At 45.4% G+C, this 20,782-nt stretch overlaps 1 protein-coding gene across 1 annotated transcript in view; it reads left to right on the plus strand.

Annotated features, from left to right (window-relative positions):
• The window catches only part of PSMD11 (proteasome (prosome, macropain) 26S subunit, non-ATPase, 11), a 29,238-nt gene extending 11,865 nt beyond the window's left edge, over positions 1-17,373 (plus strand). The window contains exons 4-14 of the mRNA XM_010861480.1: positions 3,024-3,095; positions 3,492-3,549; positions 5,462-5,656; positions 9,707-9,851; positions 10,764-10,824; positions 12,600-12,662; positions 14,293-14,418; positions 14,897-14,932; positions 15,190-15,241; positions 15,540-15,682; positions 15,803-17,373. Coding sequence (XP_010859782.1) covers positions 3,024-3,095; positions 3,492-3,549; positions 5,462-5,656; positions 9,707-9,851; positions 10,764-10,824; positions 12,600-12,662; positions 14,293-14,418; positions 14,897-14,932; positions 15,190-15,241; positions 15,540-15,682 — 951 coding nt within the window. The 3' untranslated portion in view covers positions 15,803-17,373. The remainder of the gene's footprint in view (positions 1-3,023; positions 3,096-3,491; positions 3,550-5,461; positions 5,657-9,706; positions 9,852-10,763; positions 10,825-12,599; positions 12,663-14,292; positions 14,419-14,896; positions 14,933-15,189; positions 15,242-15,539; positions 15,683-15,802) is intronic.
• Positions 17,374-20,782: the final 3,409 nt, after the last annotated feature.

Consider the following 20,782-nt stretch of genomic DNA (forward strand, 5'->3'; position numbering starts at 1 on the left):
TCAGGGTTTTTCCAGTGGTCATGTATGGATGTGAGAGTTGGACTGTGAAGAAGGCTGAGCACCGAAGAATTGATGCTTTTGAACTGTGGTGTTGGAGAAGACTCTTGAAAGTCCCTTGGACTGCAAGGAGATCCAACCAGTCCATCCTAAAGGAGATCAGTCCTGGGTGTTCACTGGCAGGACTGATACTGAAGCTGAGACTCCAATACTTTGGCCACCTCATGCGAAGAGTTGACTCAGTGGAAAAGACCCTGATGCTGGGAGGGATTGGGGGCAGGAGGAGAAGGGGACAACAGAGGATGAGATGGCTGGATGGCATCACTGACTCTAAGTTTGGGTAAACTCCGGGAGTTCGTGATGGACAGGGAGGCCTGGCGTGCTGTGATTCATGGGGTCGCAAAGAGTCGGACACAACTGAGCGACTAAACTGAAGAGATCTAGAAGTGTTGGGGAGTTTAACAGGAAGAGTATGGGGAGGGGATTTTCCTTGCCTTTTTGTATTTGGTGACTCACCATAAGTCAGATAGAGCTATAGCATGGTCTTCAGCTTGCTGTGTTCCAGAAGCTGATGTGATTCAGGTTAGGTTCTGGTCAGTTGCCTAGGATGTGAGGCTGTATGGGTGGGGTGGGTGACTGAGGATTGGGATGGTTGGCAAGGAGAAGGGGAGTAGAGATTTAGGGTGAAGAGGGGAGAAAGAAGACTGAACCAGATCCTTAACCAAAGAGTGAGCTCAAATTCCAGAATTGATTTTACCTTCCAGGTATGTCTAGGCAGTTCTTTGGGAGGCCATTTTTTGGTATAGTCTATCCAACTGAAGCACAGTAGCACGTTTTAAGAAAGCTTACATCAAAAAATCCTGTTGAATTAAATAATTATTTTAATGGAAAAGGGGAGTTCGTGCCAGAGAATTTCACACTTAAAACGGTAGTTAACTTTTTTTTCCCTTAGGAATTTAGTGAATAAAAGCATATAAAAATGGTTTAGTGTTATTTATTTAAAGCTTAAAAACATTAATATCTAATTTGACTGTTTTAAGCTTTTGTACTCAAGTAAGGGCTTCCTCCAGAAGCATGGACTTCTTGTGTATTATTATCTATCCCCTTTATCTGTCATTGTTAGCATTAACAAAGCACAAAGCCTCTCAAACAAAAGGGCAGTGAGTGGCCTTTAAATTTTTTTTCTGAGAACTGATGTGCTGGTTTCACCAATTATAATTCTAGATATTGCAAATCATGTACCCTGTAACTGAAAACTGATCGTTCATGTAAAAATTCTCTACTGTAGGAAAAATGTCTCTATTGACCTGAATTTATTAAGTGTGAGTTAAGGTTGGGTCAAGTTCTGGTCCCAGTGGCTGATCATGACCTTTGGTGGGTCACTTAACATCTGGACTGTCAGGGAAATGGGGACAGGTAAGATGCTAGGGTAGAACTCAGTGTTTCTTAACTAGGGGTGTACATCAGAGAGGCCAACCTTTTATTCCAGACTACTGAATCAGGAGCCTAGGCATTCATTTCAGCATTGTTAAACTTGCTGGGTAAAACTGTTGGTAAGCGTTTCTTAGTCCCCCAAAACACGGAGGACTAAAGACTTTTATTCTTGTTGCTAAAAATATTCAGCAAAATATTTTCAGTTCCATTCATGTATGAACAGAAATCTTACTTTGATTTTGGTCTTTTAGAACATAACTCAAAACTGAAATTGTGATTGGCCTGCTTTTATTTCAGGTTTTGTGGAATTCATGAGGGTGGTTGAGTTTAGAGTTGGGGATTGAGTAGCCACTAGGGGGCCCCCTCCGGTGAGTTATAAAGTTTTCATTGACTTGCTGATGAATCTTCCAAATACCATGTAAAGGCATTCACTTATCTACTGAGCTTTATTTTACCAGTTAGTTTTCTGGAAAGCTCAGTTTCTTTTTATCTTATGCTCTGATTGTGAATCTTAATATAAACTTGCAGTAACAGAAGTGATAGATGATCTGCAGCACTTAATATGTACTTGTCAGAACTCCTGTGGCAAGGATACCTGATGGCATGTAGACCACCTGGCCTAGAACACTTAAGATAGTTACTTTGCATGGGACATTACTGCTTGGGTAGCAGGTAGAACTGGGAGTTCAGAGTTCTTTTATAGAAAGTTTAAAAAGCCCCTTTAAGTGTTAGGCTAATTTTAATTTCTTTTTACTCACTTTCATACAAGCTAAGTTTGCTGTACTGTGATGAGAATTGTTACTTGCGCTTTGTAAACTCTGGAAGGGAAGAGTCAGCTGGGCCTTTTGAATCTTAAAAGCAGCCGTTGGAAGAGTAAGACACTTGTGCCTAGACTGAGAATTTCTCCCCTTTATGACTGATATAGTCATATGAACACATTATTGTTACTATTCAGGGAAAAATTTCTGCTTTAAAAATGTCTCAGCCATTATAGAACTAACTCTACATTCCAGGACTGCATATGTAGTCTGGGTCCCTCCTGAGAAGGTAGATGAGGAATCTTGAAGACAAAGCTCTTTTCCAAAGGAACAGTCTAAGCACAAATATACTCTGTGTGTAAAAAGCCAAGTTGATTTTCCAGTATGCTATACATATTGAGCGGAGAAGGCAATGGCACCCCACTCCAGTACTCTTGCCTGGAAAATCCCATGGGCGGAGGAGCCTGGTAGGTTACAGTCCATGGGGTTGTAAAGAGTCGGACACGACTGAGCGACTTCACTTTCACTTTTCACTTTCATGCATTGGGGAAGGAAATGGCAACCCACTCCAGTATTCTTGCCTGGAGAATCCCAGGGATGGGGGAACCTGGTGGGCTGCTGTCTATGGGGTCACACAGAGTCGGACATGACTGAAGCGGCTTAGCAGCAGCAGCAGCAGCATACATCTTGAGATACTATGATCAAGGCATGCTCCTGAGACAGTAAACATGGATAGTAATGCATAAGGAGGAAATGACAGCTGTTCTCCCGAGCAAGGCTTGTGGGAAGAACGTGAGGACATAATGTTGCATATACTGTCTCTCCCTGTTGCAGGTCGAGTTGTGTTTAGAGTGCATCGAGTGGGCCAAATCAGAGAAGAGAACTTTCTTACGCCAAGCTTTGGAGGTATGTGCCTGTGTTGGTATTGATCTCAGGTCTCTAGACGTTTGACAGACTGTGATTATAAATAACACCATCCTGATCAAAAGTATTTTCAGCAGCTTTGTATTCTGTGCACCCATAATGATGGGTAGTAGACCTGCTCATGAGAATTGCTCTGGTTGAGGCTTTGATACAGACCTGCTGCTTGGCTCAGAAAAGTAAGCAGCAGCATGGTTTAGTCATTGGCTATAATAGGAGATAATATCATGGGCTAGATGATTTTTTTTTTAGGCTGAATTTGATGCTATCATCAGGACTTGAATATTCAGCAGTAACAGTTCTGTGACTGTCAATCTTTGATTTCTTTCTTTGGCTTTTTTTCTCCCCTTTCCATCAGTCAATGCCTTTTCTCTTTCCTAGGCAAGACTGGTGTCTTTGTACTTTGATACCAAGAGGTACCAGGAAGCATTGCATTTGGGTAAGTAAGCTGGTGGAAGCTAGTGAAGTGTCTTAGCTGGCTCTGTGTATGTGTGTGTGCGTGCGTGCTCAGTCATATCCGATTCTTTGCGACCCCATGGACTGTAGCCCACCAGGCTCGTCTGTCCATGGAATTCTCCAGGCAAGAATACTGGAGCAGGTTGCCATCTCCTTCTCCATCTTAGCTGGCTAAATGAATGTATTCTGAACCTGGGTACTCTTATTAGTTATGTATTAATAATTTATATTCTGCCTATATCTTAGAAGATTTAAAGTGGCTTATAATTACTGAATCTGTCATGGAAAAATGGCATTTAGAAGTTCTAAGAAACTATCAACATTAGAAAACAAAAGGGTGAAACTGCAAGTATTTATTGACCGTTACATTTACTATATCTGTTTATAATTATCATTAAAATCAGTTTTAAAGATCAAAAAGTTAACTGGATGTAAATACATACAGGAAACCTAAAGTGGGCCAGCTAAAGGCTTCTTTTGGCCTTTGCTGCTGCTGCTGCTAAGCACCCTAAAATCTTTGCCTGCTGCTTTTTAAAAAATTAATGGATATAGCTGGACTATTTTCTCCAGGTGGAAGGACATGACTTTCGTGATCTATTAAGTTGAAAAATTGCCAGTATGTAATTCTTATCCTGCAGAAGTGCTATTTTCATATGGTTCTAACAAGTAGCATTAAAAAAAAAGAAAACTGCTTTAATAGAGATATAATTCACAGACCATAAAATGCACCCTTTAAAAGTGTACAGCCAGTGATTTTTAGTCTGTTCACAAAGTGCAATTGTCACCACTATCTGATTTCAGAACATTTTCATCACCCTAGAAAGTAACCTTGTATCCATCAGCTGTCACTTCCTGTTAACCCCCCATTCATCCTCTGTGTGCCCATCATCCCAAGGCAATCACTAACTAGTTTTGCCTCTGTAGACTTGCCTGTTCTGGACACTGCACATAATGGAGCCACGCAGTGTGTGGCCTTTGTGAGTGGCTTCTTTCTCCAGCATGTTCTCAGTGTTCATCCATGTTGTAGCATATGGCAATGCTTCATTCCTTTTTATTGCTAAGTAATACTCCATTGTATCATATTATCCCTTCATCAGGTTGATGGACACTGAGATTGTTTCCACTTTTTGGCTATTATGAATGCTGCTATAAACAGGTTTTATGTGGACATGGTTTTCTTTCGGGTATATACCCAGGAGTAGAATTCCTGGCATATAGTGACTCTCTTTAGCTTTTGAGGAACAGCCAAACTGCTTTTTAAAGTGGCCACACCATTGTACATTCTCACCAGCAGTGTATGAGGAGAGTTCCAGTTTCTCCACATCCTCACCAACACTTGTTGATATTGTCTGTGTTTTTAACTTTAGCCATCTTAGTGCGTGTGGAGTAGTATCTCATATTGGTTTTGATTTATATTTCCTTAATGACTAAATTAATGATGTTGAGCCTGGGGAAGAAGGGGTGTTTGCAGAACGTTAGTATATCCTAATCTCTTTGCTTTCCCCACCAACCCTAGTGCCTCATATTTCTTATGCAGTTTCAGGATTATTGGATAGGAATAGAGTGCGATCAAGTGCCTGTCTGAACTGGATAAGTAATTTCAGCATTTTCTGGGTGGGGATTCCCACTTTTATTTGAATCTTAGGAGTAAGCTCATCACATTCTTGGCTGTAATGTCTTTTGTATGCAGAAAGCTTTCAAAGAGATCTGTGTTTCTCTTTTGGAAGACAACACCTTAGCAGAAAATGTAAATCTTGTGAATAGATAACCTCGTTTTGAGTTCAGGCAGGTTTCTTTATCCTGAGTGTTCTTATAAGGGTGAGAGAGGGAAATAGTCCGGTATTAAAGTATTAAGATTATAGCTAACAAGAGGTATCTGTATTTTCTTTCTCTAGGTTCTCAGTTGCTTCGAGAGTTGAAAAAGATGGATGACAAAGCCCTTTTGGTGGAAGTACAGCTTTTAGAAAGCAAAACCTACCATGCCCTGAGCAACCTGCCAAAAGCCCGAGCTGCCTTAACCTCTGCTCGAACCACAGCAAATGCCATTTACTGCCCCCCTAAATTGCAGGCCACCTTGGATATGCAGTCAGGTAACACCCTTAGAAACTCATGTGATGTTTTCTTAAAGCTCATCTTACCTCACAGGTGGAAGGAATCTGGAGTTGGGGCTGAAGAATAAAATTGGCTGTTTTGGCTTAGGCTTCCTCAGGGAAACCAGTTGGAAGGTTACCCCTCTAACTAGCTGCCCGCCTCCTCTTCACTTGCTATGAACTGCCTAAATAATACTAAGAACCTGCTTATCTGTGGTTGAACAGGCAACCTGATTGTTGGCACCAGCATCCTAGAGAGGTCTCACTTAGGTTTTAAAAAGCTCTTCCTTCTCTTCCATCTTTGTCAGTTACTCAGGATGGTAGCACTCCTTTCCAGGACTGGACTAACCCAAGTCTTTTGACAGTTGGAGACCTTTGTAGAGCATGCTAGGCTTTTCTAAAGGACCTCATATCAAGGCTGAGGAAAGGACCCCACCCCCAACCCCCACCCCTACAGGAGAGTGTAGTGAATTGCCTTCTTAAGAAGTGTGGGAACTGGGCTGGGAGGCCATGCAGTGGCAGGAGGATACTTGCAGTCAGCAGCTTTTATTAGTTATGATTTATTACCATTGTTGGAGGGTGTTGGGATTGGAGGCAGAGGACTAGTTTAAGCCCTGATGTTACCTCTTTGCAATCTTTGTTTCCATATAAAACTGTAAGAGGGAGATAACAGCTGCCATGCTTGCCTCTCAGGTATTGTAAATGTCATTTGGCATGTTTTGTCATTCAGGTGACCAGCAGAAGCTCTAGAAAATGGCTTTTCTAGGTTGAAATTTTAGTTTTGCGAATTTCTAGCTGTGTGATTGGGCAAGTTACTTAATTTATCTTTAGTTCATCTGAAAAATGGTGATGATAATTGTACCTCCTTACAGGATGGTGGTGAGGAGTAAATGAGCTGATGAATGTAAGCTCTTCTCACAGGACCTTGCTTTGACCAAAATTGGCACTTTCTTTAAGCCACTGCTCTTCATCATGTTCTTTTTTCATGGTCAGGAGATGACCTTGCATCATATTTCTCAGAGCAGATGAGGCCATTTTTATGTGTGCTTCCTTTATTTCTCTTTCCTCCCTAGAATTTGTATCACTGTTTTTACCTGTTATCAAGTGTGATCCTTCTACCTGCCTTTATAAAAGTTTTCAGTTTTCCAAGTCCACTTGGATCTTCCTCTCAGTCTTTGAACTACCCCAGCTGAAAAATCACAGTCCTCTGTCCTTTTAAAATTGCTGTGTTCTCCTTTTCTGTCAAGCTTATTGGAAAAGCTGGAAGAGTATCATTACTTTGGTGTCTTTTGATTCGTTTCAAGACAGTTACTCCCCTGTAATCTCTGACTTTCTTGGAGGTTGGACACTGTTGAGCAGTCCAGCCTTCTTTGACAGCAGTGTCTTCTCGGGTCTCCTCCTTGAGTCATTGTCCTCAGGCACTCTTCCCCCTGTTGTCTCTCAAGTGTGGGTGTTCCTCAGTGTTGTTTTCTTAGTTCTTTTCTCTTCCTGGTCTCCCTTTTTCCTGTCTCATCTCATACTCTCCCGTGGCTTTAGTTACTACGTAACACACAAATGGTCTCCTCATCTAGATTTCTGGTAGCTTCTCTGTCCTGAATTCCATACCTAAATGTTCTGTAGATCTGAATCTCAGCACATCAAAAACCAAAATTATTATTTAACTCTTCCCCTCAAACTATTCTATTCTGCATTTCCTATTTTCATTAGTGGTATAATTACTGACTCAGGTGTTCAGGCTGTTCTCTTTGGAGTGATTTGGATTCCCTTCCTCTTCTTCACCCTTCATATGCAGTCAGTCACCAGATGAGGTTGAGTCTGTCTCCACACCTGCCTGTTCTTTTCCGTCTCTGCAGTCACTGCTCTCATGAATGCCAATGGACCGCTGGCATGGTCTTTTCACTGCCCTAAACGTCCCTGTCACTTCCCAATCCGTCTTGCTTACTGGTCTCATTTTTTTGGAAACACACATCTGATCGTGTAAATCCAGTGACTGCATTACCCTCTTTAACTGTGCATTCTAAAGGAAGGCACTCTTTTCACGCTTATCTATGGTTTCAGTCCTAGTCACCAAATGACTTCCTGTGTTCCTGCTCTTGTATATTCTCTGCTTGGAATTCCCCTTTCCGTCTTGTCCCCTTGACAAAGTCCTGTGCATCCTTCTAGATCCAGCTTGCATGTTTCCTTTATAAACCCTCATGAGTGCCTTCTTCACTTTGGACTTCCTTGTGAATTGTATATTCTTTGGTGTGTATTACGATACTAATCTCCTTCTGTCTTGATGACTGCTGTGAGACTGTGAGCTGCTTCAGCACCTTATTCATATTTTTATTTCCTCTATAATAGCTATATCAGTGCTTGGCATATGGTGGGCCCTTGTTAATATTGGTGTTGAATGAGTAACAGGCTAGTGTTTTTTTGTTTTTGTTTTTTTTTTAATGTCCTACGCCAGTTGCGATGGTTATAGTCCTCATGTGGTCTACATTTGCTAATGTGTTTGAGAATGCAGTATACCAGTTCTTGGGCCTTATTTTACTTTTTTTTTTTTTAATACCAGTCTTATTTTTCGTCTGGTCTATTCTAGCTTTAGACGGGGAGGAAAGGAAAAATGGGCATTTGTCTCATTGAATTTGGCAGTGTTAATAATAGTTTGTTGGATATTTTTGAGGAAGTCTCCTTGGCTACAGAGGAGGGTGGGTTTTCTTCAGGCCTCTGTGTGCTCAGTTGCTCAGTCGTATCTGTTTGCAACCCCATGGACTGTTTCTAGCCAGGCTCCTCTGTCCATGGGGATTCTCCAGGCAAGAATACTGGAGAGGGTTGCCATGCCCTCCTCCACGGGATCTTCCCAATCAAGGGATCGAACCTTGGTCTCCCTCATTGCAAGCAGAGTCTTTACTGTCTGAGCCACCAGGGAAGTCCCCAGGCCTCTGTAGTTAAGTATAAGGGTCTGATTCCTATGGCTGCTGAACGGGAGGCTTTCTGGGTAAAGTAAAAGCCCTGGGTATGGCACATACCACTCAGTAGTGGTTATCAAGTAGAAGTTCCCAACTGGTGTGCCAGGCACACAGGCATATGACAGGTAGGTCTGAAACATGGATCCCCTGGGGTCATGTATGAGCATTTTCATCCTTTTACTCCAGAATACTGAGTACTTTCTTCTGTACCTTGCTGTGAAAAAATTGGGAAGTCCTGAGGTGGACACATGGATGGGGCTGAGGCAGGGTTAGAACTGATATAGAGAATCTTAGGCTTAGATGCCTTTCAAGCTAGAAAGTACTATTTTTCATGTCATCCCAAGTGATAGCATAGGTTGGTAATAATTGCAGATTCAGTCAAAGTTAGGCTTATTGGGAGCAACTCGGCTTCTAAACAGCAGAGAATTGGTTAGATAAAGTATGTAGCATATTACCCTAAAGAAATACTGCTTAAGTGTGTACAGTTAAGTTCATGAATTTGGCATTATGTGAAATTCATGTATTGACTGCATCACAGCAAAAGTATATCTATAAAATTGTAAATGACCAGTATCTGGAATGAGACTATATAAGAGGTTGGGTTTTTTTTTTTCCCATCTCATGAAAGCTACTTAAAAATGTCAAGCTTAGAAAAGTTATCAGAAAGAAATGGTTGATGTTATTAAAGCCAGTAATTTGGGCAGAGCAGGGAGAGATGTTTGGGTCGCCTTTCTGACTTGTGAAGATAGTGTCATGGAGAGTGAGCATGGCCTTGTCTAGTGGTTCCAAAGGATAGTGGGACTGCTGTGGTGACGAGACGCATGAGGACCATATGTGGCTTTTAGCATCCCCTTTAGTTGGGTCTCTAACTCGTTTGGGATTAATATTGGTAGATGATTGAACTGGGAGTTCAAAGACCTGGGCTCTAATCTCAGCTTTGCCACTAGATGGCAGTGACTTTGGGCAGGTCTTTTATTCTTCCCTGACCACATCAATAAGTAGATGAGGTTGGGATAGATTTTTGAGGCCCCTCCCAGCTGTGATATTTTATGGTTTTGTTACTTCATATGGTTCTTACCCTTTTCTTTTCAATGTCCAGGTATCATCCATGCAGCAGAGGAGAAGGATTGGAAAACTGCATACTCATATTTCTATGAGGCTTTTGAGGGTTATGATTCCATCGATAGCCCCAAGGCCATCACATCTCTGAAGTACATGTTGCTGTGCAAAATCATGCTCAACACGTAGGTGCACGTTAACTTGGGGGTATGAGCTCTCAGGTCCTTGGTCTAAGATTTTCTGCCATGTCAGGATAGCTTGGGCAGGGAGATTGGCCAGTTACAGAAGCAGTGGCTGCCACCTTGTGGGGTGCCTAAGGTGGAGTGGGAGGATCAAAGCTAATCTAGAGCACTCTTCCTTCCTAGTCTTTTAGAACTGAGGAGACAGATTTGAGAAATATCCTTCCCAGCCCCTTGGAACGTTCTCCTCAGCGTGCAGTTCTGTCCAGAGAGTTGCTGAGCACTGGGCAGAGGGCCAGGAAATGGCGTATAGACCAGCACCAGCCACTAGGCCTCCCGGAATGGGGGTTAGAGGAGAGGTTAGGGAAAGGCTTGAAAAAGGGTGACAGCGGCGAGTGTGGGCAGCTCGATGTCTCCATGTTTTATAAAGAATTCCACAGAATTTTTCCATGTTTCTTTTTTGGGAATGCATGAGGTACTGACTGGGATTCTTTTTTGGATCTTGGGATTAAACAGAGCTTGTGTTTTTATAAGATCTGTTATACTGGGATTTGATCTATAAAGTCATTTTGCATAGCCTTTTTTTTTTTTTGGCCACGCTGTACAGCTTGTGGGATATTTCCCCAACCAGGGGTTGAACCTGGGGCCACAGCAATGAAATTAGGACTCCAAGTCCTAATTATTGGACTGCCAGAGAAGTCCCACTGTGGCTTTCTTCTTTAAGTTCAGTTTTTCTGCTTTTCAGCAGTGAGCCCAGAGTGGAGAAAGCCTGGCTCCAGTGGTGTGAGGAGCGTATGGATTTACGGGTGGGGGCTGATTACTTCTGTGGGTGGAGTCTTTTCACAGAAGAAGAAATTTGCCTAAACATAGAAACATAGCATCCTAGAGCAATTGACCAAGTCTCTCTTTTTTTTCTAGCCCAGAAGATGTCCAGGCTTTGGTGAGCGGGAAGCTTGCACTTCGGTATGCAGGGAGGCAGGTAGGGGATGCCTTGACTGCAATTTTGATCTCTGCTCACTCTGAGGCAGTGTGTGGTCAGTCACGGTGTTCACTGATATCGTGCTCTTCAGGTCGCCATTCTACTTTTCATTCTGCCCTCCCTCGCTTATGTTTATCAAGCTCCTTTAGTGTAATTCCTGTACTGTTAGTTCTGGGCCCGAAAAGTCAGTGTTTGGTGCTCTTGTGGGTATCAGGTGGTTTGAGGAACTTAACTCAGAATTGAACTGTAACATTTATAGTGGGTTAGGTTGCATTTGGCTTCAACCAGAAAGTATATCTCCTATGAGCTTGGCTTGAAAATTTAATGTATGGAATAATATTCTTTAAGACAGTGGAGCCGGGTAAGGTCTGGTGCACATGTCCTTCAGAGAGGTTGGATTACCTGGTGCAGAAACTAGGATTGATGGCTCACTTGAGGGCTTCTCACGTCCATCATACCTTCCCACTCATTTCCTGAGTTTGGGTGTGGTCACGAAGAGACCTTCGGTGGTTGGTAGCCCTGTGTGAGATGCCTTTTATGCCTGAGCAGGTAAGAGTGCTCTGTGTAAAGGTGATGTCCCAGATGTGTGCATCATCACTTCTTTGTATTTTGCTTGATTATCACTAGGAAGTAAGAGTAATCTTTCTAGGTTTTGAGTGCAGTTGTGTCTACAGAAACATTGGCCATCTCACTGTATCTTTGATGGAATGTCCACTGCAGACGATAGCTTCCATCTGTACAAATGGCCCTAATTGACTTTTCATCAGAAGAAGTTTCATATCAGCCCCTCGTTTTGACCAAAAGGATATTGGTTATTACTGTAATGAAAGACTCACTGTCATATCTAGAATTAGAGTTAATGAGGTGGGCCAAGAGAGGTGAAGTGTCCAGAGCACAAGGGCAAGTAGCTAGTACTGGTGAAGTCAGACTTTGAGCTTGGGTTATCTAGCTCTGAGTTTCAGGCTGTTCGCATCATTTTTCAGTCTGTAGGACAGATGCTGGAACAGACTCTACTAGTGATGAGTTTTGCATCATTTTTAAAGTCTGCTGTAGAAGACACTACCATCCTTGTTTAAGTACAGAGGCTGGTACCAGAGGAGCTCCTTCTTGTTCTTTGTACCTTGATGACAGCTTTCAAGCAGGAGTCAGGCCCACCTCTCAGATGATGAATGTTGCAGATTTCTTGCTGAGTGCAGACTTACTAGCTTGGTCAGGTGTCTTGTATAACCAGATTAGAGGTTGCCCCTCAACCGTTAATTATACCTTCATCACTCTGGGGTTTTAACATTCAGTGTAATATGTAGAGTTTTGATGCCTCAATTCCAATGCAAGTAAATCTTGGCTTATGTCCTGCACCAAACCCAGCAGAGTGAGTTTTGATAAAGCACGAGGTGTGATCAAGTCTCAGGGCAGGAAGGCATCCAGGGGTGTAGGTAAGGGTAGGGAGTCTTGGAGGAGGGGAAAGAATTCACACCTCTCTGGCCATTTTCCCTTTTAGCTTCTCATCTTTGGAGAACGCTTTATCAAAGCCTTTCTTTTGGGAAAACTTTGTACTTCCTAGTATCTTCACATCGCTTCCGCTTTTGGAGGGAAACTGGCACACAGTGGTACTCCATTCCTCTGGCTTTTCTTCCCAGGCCTCTGAAGAAGAAGAGTCATGGGGCAGGTTCTTCCTGATAGCCAGGAGTTGTGTGGATGAATCACGTTTCTTATGACTTGTGGAGATGTGAGTGTGCGGAATAGATCACTGTCACTCTTCTTCTCTTTATTCTTAGACAGAAGCATTAAAATGTGTGGCTCAGGCGAGCAAGAACAGATCACTGGCAGATTTTGAAAAGGTAAGCATGGTATTGGGTTGCTAGGGAACCAGGTGGAGGGGAGGGCCATTTAAGTACTTAAAATTTTTTTTTTCATCTTTAAATGCTTACAGTTTCACAAGAAGTTGTAAAGATAGTACAGGGTGACCCCATGTCCCATTCACCCAGTTTTCCCCCATGGTTACATCGTAAGTATAGTACAGGATCAAAACCAAGAAGTAGAGACTTCCTTGGTGGTCCAGTGGCCAAGACTCCCAGTGCAGGGGGTCCAGGGGCCCGGGTTCATCCCTGGTCAGGGGACTAGATCTGTGCCATTACAAAGACCCAGTGCAGCTAAAATAAACAAGTAAACATTAAGGAACCCAAAATTAAGAACTCTTTTCCCCACCCCCAAGAAGTAGTTAAGCTTTTGTACAGTGAAACTTGAGTTGTGAAATCTCATTTATATACAGTACATTTCAGTTTCATAAAGTTTTGTCATCTGTCTTGCACTTCATTTTTCACAACAAACCTATTACCTACATTTTATGCTTGGGGAAGCTGGGATTTAAAGAGAATGCCTGAGTCGCACAGCTAACTTGCATCAGGGTCTGACACAGGCACCATATGACATGGTCTTAGATGTTCCTTCAGCTCCAGAAATGCCAGGTTTGCATCTCCTCTGTGGACATCAGTGGTGATGTGTGCATCTGGGCTGAAAGACTCTTCCTTAGGATGAAATTCTAGGCTTACTTAGCCTCCTGTGCCTTTCACTCAATGTTTGCGAAGGTTTAGAAAGGGAGAAAAACCTGTCTAAGCAGCAGGGTGAGACTTATACTCTTCTGAGTCTGCTTCCTGTTAATCTGAGTATAAAGACCAACTTAATAAAAACAAACCTAGATCCAGGAAGAAAAATAGAAACTAGACATTGTGGCTCTCTGACTGTCCCCAAGGTTCATCATCTTCCTTGAGATTTCTTGTCAGTTTCATTTCCTTACTTGGCTTGATTTGCTTGCTTCCCTTAACATGTTAAAGCACAGCTAAAATGAGGCGGGATACTGAAGAATATTATTAAAGATAAATAGATCACATACATGAATAAACAAAGAGTTTAGATTATTTTATCCCCAAATTTGGATGGAACATTTCTAGCAGGGGGGATTAAAAAAAAAGACCATGATCAGATATTTGGGAAACACTAGGGCTAACAAAATTAAAAAGGGACTTTGTTTTCTGGTACCTGCAGCTATGTTGTGCTGATGTTCCTTATAAAACCCTAAGAGCTAGCTGTGGAATTTAGCATTTCCCATTATTTAGCATCAGAATTCCCCTGCTCCCACTGCCTTGGAGGCTGTGCTTGTTCTGTGAAACACACATTGAGAACTGCTTGTGCAGTGAATTCAGCTTGTAAGCTGAACTGCTCGTGGGGCTTGCATGGTTTGAGTGGTCAGTGTGAGGCTTTCAGACAGAAGCAAGGTGCCTAGGGTAGGCTTCATCTTTCATTTCTTTGTGTTCCTTGTCTTCTGCCTTCATGGCAGCTCCTTCATTTCTGCAAACCCGCCAGGCCTCTTGGGTCGAGCGTGTAATTACGGGGCCAGCACACTCTGTAGGGAGCCGCAAGTAGCCCGTGGCTTTCAGCTCTCCTCTGTGCCCTTCTCTGCTCTCTTGGCAGGCCCTGACAGACTACCGGGCGGAGCTCCGGGACGACCCCATCATCAGTACACACTTGGCCAAGCTGTATGATAACTTACTGGAACAGAACCTGATCCGAGTCATCGAGCCCTTTTCCCGAGTACAGGTAAGAACCTCCTGGGGACTCCAGCTCTTCTCTGGTGGGAGGGGGTTTCTGGCTCGGCTTCCTCACTGTCTCCCCCTCCCTTCCCACACCCATCCAGATGGGAACTCGCTACCAAGGGTGTGCCTGGGATTAGGCAGGAGACCCCCTAAGAGCTTGGGATTTTTATGACTGGGAACAAGAGTTGAGGAGAGGGGGGTGTCAGGTGGAGGCTGGTGAGGTCGCCCCTGCCTGTTTTCGGTGCAGCCTCCTCTCCGCTTTTGCAGTCACCGTGCGTGTGGTAAATGCTGTCTCCTCTGGGCATGTGGGACAGGAGTGTGGTCATTGTAATGATGCAGGGAAGGCAGATGGACCAGGCATGGCTAAAGAGGATCTGGCCATGACATGCAGCCGGGATCCAAGATACGGCACTACCCTCATCCCAGTATTAGAGGCGAAAGTAAAACTTTCTGTGTTGGTGTCTTTTTACCTTTCCTTTTAGATCGAACACATATCTAGCCTCATCAAACTCTCCAAGGTAAGGAGTCCTGAGCTTGTCTGGAGGGTGGGGATGGGGAAGGGCGCAGGTGGAGGGGCTGCTGTTGACACCTACCAGGCCTTATTGCAAAGCTCCCCAACCTACTGCTCAGTGGGGACTGGGGGCCGTGGGCTCAGAGTGGAGCCACAGTGTTGCTGTTTCAAGCCATTTGCCCTGGGACCCTTTTATACAAGACTTTTGTGTCACTTAGCTGTCAGTAGATAGCTGATCCCCTTAATCATGTGCTTTGATTTTAGGCCGACGTGGAAAGGAAATTATCACAGATGATTCTTGACAAGAAATTTCATGGTGAGTAGCAGCCATACAGGCGAGGGTGCTGGTGGAGGTGATGAAGTGGTGAGGAGGCATCATGCTCTTGTTGATGTTGGATGACGACGCTCTGTTGTTCCCCTTGGTGACGCCCTGGGATCCTTGCCCACCTCATCCCTGTGATGAGAGCGTATAATAAACACGCACAAAGGGAACAGGAAGGTGACTATTGCCCCTCCTTTCTGGAGAAAGTGAGGCAGCTAGGGAGCGGGCTGCATCTTCAGTGCTTGTGTGTCTAATCCTTGCTTTTACCTGGGTTCGCTTGTGTTTCCTGCAGGGATCTTGGACCAGGGGGAGGGTGTCTTGATTATTTTCGATGAACCCCCAGTAGATAAAACGTATGAAGCTGCTCTGGAAACAATTCAGAACATGAGTAAAGTAGTGGATTCCCTCTACAACAAAGCCAAGAAGCTGACATAGGTGAGTGCTGGCGCCGGGCCGGCCCGGGCAGCTCTTGTCTTCTGCCTGCTGAGACTGAACGCCTCCCGGTGGCCTCGCGGGCGGCTTCCCCGATTGACACTGCTCTGTCTTCTCTTGCAGAGTTGGATCTGTAGCGGTCCTTTGGAGAGTGTGTGTGGCGGGAGAGTGAAACCTTTGGGGAAAATGCTAGGAGATTCTTTTTTCTTTCTGTTCTACTTTTCGCTCGGAAAGTTTTTAAATCCTCATTTGGTGCATCTGTATTCCAGCCGATAGGTGTGCCAGTTTTCATGTAATCTTTACTGGCCCGACTTGGGAGTGGGGAAATTGCTTAAAAAAAAAGAAAAAGAAAAAAAAAAGTTATTCTAAATAAAAGGAAAAAGGCTTACACTACCTAAAGCTGTGCTCTCTGCCTCCCGGGAGAGGGCCGCCAAGCCAGGCGCTCCACCAGCCACCGGAGCTCCTAACCCACCCGCTGGGCGTCACCTTGCCTCCTCTTCCGAATTGGGTGTTTGCCTGACCATCAAAGCAACGACTTTTTATTCTGTTTGTACCGAACCAAAACAAACAACTGTGTATAGACTGCTCTTTTCTTTTTTATTTGAAAATGAGGCGTTTCGGTGTTCTGTCCCCTGCCATACGGCCTGTCCGCCTGCCCTTCCCCAACAGTGGCCCCAGCAGACTGGCCGAAGGTCCCGCCGCCGCCACTGCAGCAGCAGCAGCAGCGCCTGCACGGCTCCGCTCAACCCTGGAAGGAATGGGACGTGGCCGGGAGCTCGTGCCCACCGTGGCCACACGGGGAGCAGTGTGGGCCCTCAGGGGCCTGCTGTGCATGTGGCTCTTTTTAACACAGTAAACTAGATTAGACGTCAGTGTTTTAATTGCCCCCCTCCTCTGCTCTTTTCTGTCTCTCCCTCCTTCCCGCCCCCACCCTCCCCAGCCAGACGACCACCCCATGTCTCCCTCCCTTCCTCCTCTGCCCCCAGGGGAGTCCGGCTGTCTGAAACCCTTCAGCTTCTCTCCCTGTCCCACCGCTCCTCTCCTGCTGTCAGATGGATTTATTCCTTTTTTAAACAGTGAACGTTGGAAATGAGACTGTGGGGTGTGGGTTTTTTTTTTCCTCCTCTTAATTTTCGTTGTTGGGTTTTTGAGCAACCTCATGTCCCCCTCCCAGGGAGCGTCTTTATTTACCTCTTAGAAATGGGACGGATGGGAGGTAGAGCACTGTTTTCCGCATGCTTTGTCTTACGATGAGATTATATAGCAAGGCTTTAATGCCATTTGGGCAGGTAAGCTTCTGCGCCTCTGTTGTGCTCAGCTGTATTCTCTTCTTCCTCTCATTTCCTCTCTCCCCTCTTTTTTCCTCTCCCCTTCCTGCCTCCTTCCTTCTTGCTGCCTTCCTTTTATCTTTCTTTCCCTTTCTCAGATTATCCTTCCAGGTTTTCGTAATAAATTTATATTTTGTAAAAGGATTTTGTTGTACCAGGTTTTGCATCCTCACTGAATCTGACTGGCTTTTATTTTCCTCTCCAGAATCAGGTTTTTGTTCTCACCATCTTTCCCCATCATGTCCAGTCACTGTTTTGGTTTTGGCACCATCAATATCAAATGTACAAACGGTTCTTGCTAACCAACACCAGGTATATCTGATGTTCAGATGAGTTCCAATAAAAACAATTTTTTTTTTTCAAAAAGTGTCCTTTCTTGAGTGCTGGAGGGCTTCTGATCAAGTCCAGACAGGTCAGTGTAGCCCTCGAGACTGGACAGAGCTCTGCTGTCTCAAATTCGCTCCATGGGAGACCTTTAGAGCCAGGGTCATGTGGAGGCCTTTGGGTGAGAAGGTTGGTCTGTGAGGTCTGAAATGGGCACAAGGGCTCAGTTATCTTTGTTTTTCCAAGGTCTCGTGGTCCAGTGAGGACATGGGGTTTGGGTTGTAATATCCTCTGAACCTGTTTCCTCACCTGCACAGCAAGGATGGTGCTTCCTCTGTGGGTAATTGCGGTGGGAGGGTTACATGCAGTTAGCAGAAGGGCAGATGCCTGGAGAATCCTGGCATTCAGTTGTGGTTTAGTTTTAGTTTTTTTGGATCTTGTTCAAAAGCATTGGTTTTCATCCTGCTCCTCAGACTCCTGTGGGACTCTGGGGCCACGGGGAGGAAGGGGTGAGCTCTAGCTGCCAACTCCAGTCCGAGCCACTCTCTGTCATGTTTCAACGTGGTGTCTCTGTGTATAGTTCTACTTGAGGAGGAGTTGTGCTTCAATAAAGGGCTTTAAAAATATCCCAAAGGATCCAGGACCAGAGCAGGCTTGGCAGTCCCAGGAGCTCAGAGCCTGCCCTCCCCTCCCTCAGCGTGTCTGCTGACTCCTCTAGACCTGTGCTGCCCAGTGTGTGGCTGCAGGCCCCGTGCGGCCTTTCAGCCCTTGAAGTGTGGCTCGTTCAAACTGGGGTGTCTTGCAAAAGTAAACAAACCAGAATACTTTGAAGAAGGTGAAAAAAGAATGAAAAACTCATTGCTCAACTTCCTTTTTACATATGTTGAAATATTTTGTGCACTTACTAGGTTACATAAAATATACTATTAAAATTCACCTGTTTCTTTCACTTTTTAAGTGTGGCCGCTAGAAAATACTGAGTTAACTCTGTGGCTTGTGTTTGTGGCTCACATTACTATTACTGTTTTTCAGACAGCGCTGCTCTAGACTTCGCAGGACTGCTTCCTTTCCCAGACCTCGATAAGCTGCATCCAGCTGCAGCTGAGAGGGTGGGGTGGCCCATGGGCTAGCCTGGGCCTGGCTCCCTCACTTAGAGGCCCTCCCTGGCACTAGGCTTCGCGATGCCAGGGCTTCCTTGTGTGTTCATGAGATACTGATGGCGTTGGGAGCGGCGGCTGAGGCCCTTGGCTCTGAAACCCTGCTGCAGGCTAGAGTTATGTAATCTGTGCTGCCCAGAAGGGCCACTAGATGCTGCTCTGTGATGCCTGAGAGAACAAAGCATACTTCCTTAGGAGCCAGGGCTCAGCCTGGCTTTACTGGAACCCTTTCGGGGGCTGGCTGACTGGGGCACTGACCTCCCTTCCTTGGGAAGGGGGCATGCAGAGCATGGGAACGCTCCAGGAAGTCCTAGCTCAGCAGCGCATGTCCCAAGCGGGCTGGCCCTTCCGGCAGCTAGAGACAGACTATAGGATAAAGAGGCTGATGGATGGGGGTGGGATCTGGAGCGCTTCCCTGCAGTTCTCTGGTGAAGAGCGGGAAGAAAACAGCTGTGCATCATTCATCTGGGTCTGCCTCCTGGGTCCTTGATTCTGCCGTTTCGGGCAGATGGTTGCTCTTCCTTGCTTCGCATTTGGAGCAGTGATGGGAGCTTGAGGAGGGTGGTGGTGGGCTGGGTGAGCAGAGTGGTGTGGCTCCTCAAAACAGAGCGGGCATGACACGTGTGGACAGCGTCTAGGGTTCCTCGGTCACAACAGCCAGTATGCTGGCAGCACCATCCCATTCATGCCCTGCTGCACACGTGACTTCACCTCTGACAAGTGTGAGGAGGTTGGGATAGTTCTGCCAAGAGCTCTTTTTGAAGGTAGTAGGTGAGGGCTGACTGGACAAAGGCAAGAGAGGACATGAGAGTGGCCAGGCTGGAAAAGGCCCAGGCCAACGCGAGCTTCCATCATGGTTTGGGAAGTAGGATGGAGTCAAGTGGAACTGCCCACCATGAGCTGAGAATAGTTAGAACTGAAATCTGCAGGTACCGGTAGCAGGGTGGGTCCAGATAGTTATAAGGGGTAGATTATAGGCTTAGAAATCTAAGCATATTTGGGAAAGTGGAAAGCATTTATTCCCTGCTTAACCATCCGTAATCTGAAGGGGACACAGGAAAAGCAATGTGGTCACAGGCCAAGTCAGGAGCGGGGCCTCCACTAGGGGTCCAGCTTTGCCTTACGAAGAGTCACTGGGCCAGGGACCCGGAGGAGACTGATGCTCAGCTCCTTCTACAGAGCACAGCTCCATTAGAAAAGCAGGTAGGGGCTGTTCCTTGAGCATTCAGAGGGAGGGGCACACCAAGCTAAGGGCCAGCCTTTACCTTCTAAGTTAAAATGACAGCTGCTGTGGATGTTTCTAAAGAGCGCCACAAGAAGTAGCCTGAGTACCGAGCACTGCATTTCCACTATATGGCCACCCAGGCCATTACTGACAGAGAAACCTCTGGGTAGTACTTTAGCAAATTCTAGTACTTTCTGATGATGTAGCATTGTTGTGACACCAGATTTTAATACTGCTCAGGGCAGTAGGCAGAGCTGACACAGGTTGCTGGAGTGGTCTGGGCATCAGGGGATTGGGTATTCTCTGGACTGCCACTTCCTCCTTACCAAGTCCAGAGTGGTAATTGGAAACAGGACATGGTTTAAGTCTCTCTCTCCTCTTTCCCAGGTTAGTGGTCAAATCTGAGTCACCCATCTCTAGAACCAAACTAAAAGAATAACAAGAAGAGCCGTTGTGAAGGATTCTTGTTCTTTGTGAAAAGAAAAGTTCTTAACAGAACCAGAATTTGACTCAGAATTTAATAATTTTAGGAGCACTGAGTCTTCAAATTATACCCGCTTAGCATGAAAAATAAAGTCGGCAGATCAGAGGCTGGTTGAAGCAAGTGCTTCAGTTGTACTATAACAGATAAAGAGGGCCTGTGGAAATTCTGAGGTCACATTAAGGATGGGCTCAGTATTCATCCGTCTCGGGGGCAGTGACCGAGCCAGGAGCCTCAGGGCCCTGTCCAGGTGTAGTGTGGGAAGGCGAGTAGCTCCGTGGAACGGCCCAGAGCAGCCTACGCCTCTGGCCTGTATTTCTGAGACTTACCTGGTTGGTGGGCATTGACCCGGATGGGACAACAGAGGTCTCGGAGGGAAAAGCACTCTGAATTCATGGGACAGTCCCCTCCGGATGCGCGTGGCACTGAGGCCTCCCCCCTCTCCGCCCTTGCTCCCTGAGCGCCCTAGCTTCTGTCCCCGGGATCTCGGGCATTAAATGGAAGGAGGCTACTCGGGTCCCAGCCTCCGTGGACTGCTTCTCGGGCGGCCGGGGCGCGGACGCGGCCGAGGGTGCCCCCGCCGCCGGC

Source organism: Bison bison, unplaced genomic scaffold, assembly GCF_000754665.1.
Source record: "Bison bison bison isolate TAMUID 2011002044 unplaced genomic scaffold, Bison_UMD1.0 scf7180017864472, whole genome shotgun sequence".
NCBI classification, from domain to species: Eukaryota; Metazoa; Chordata; class Mammalia; order Artiodactyla; family Bovidae; genus Bison; species Bison bison.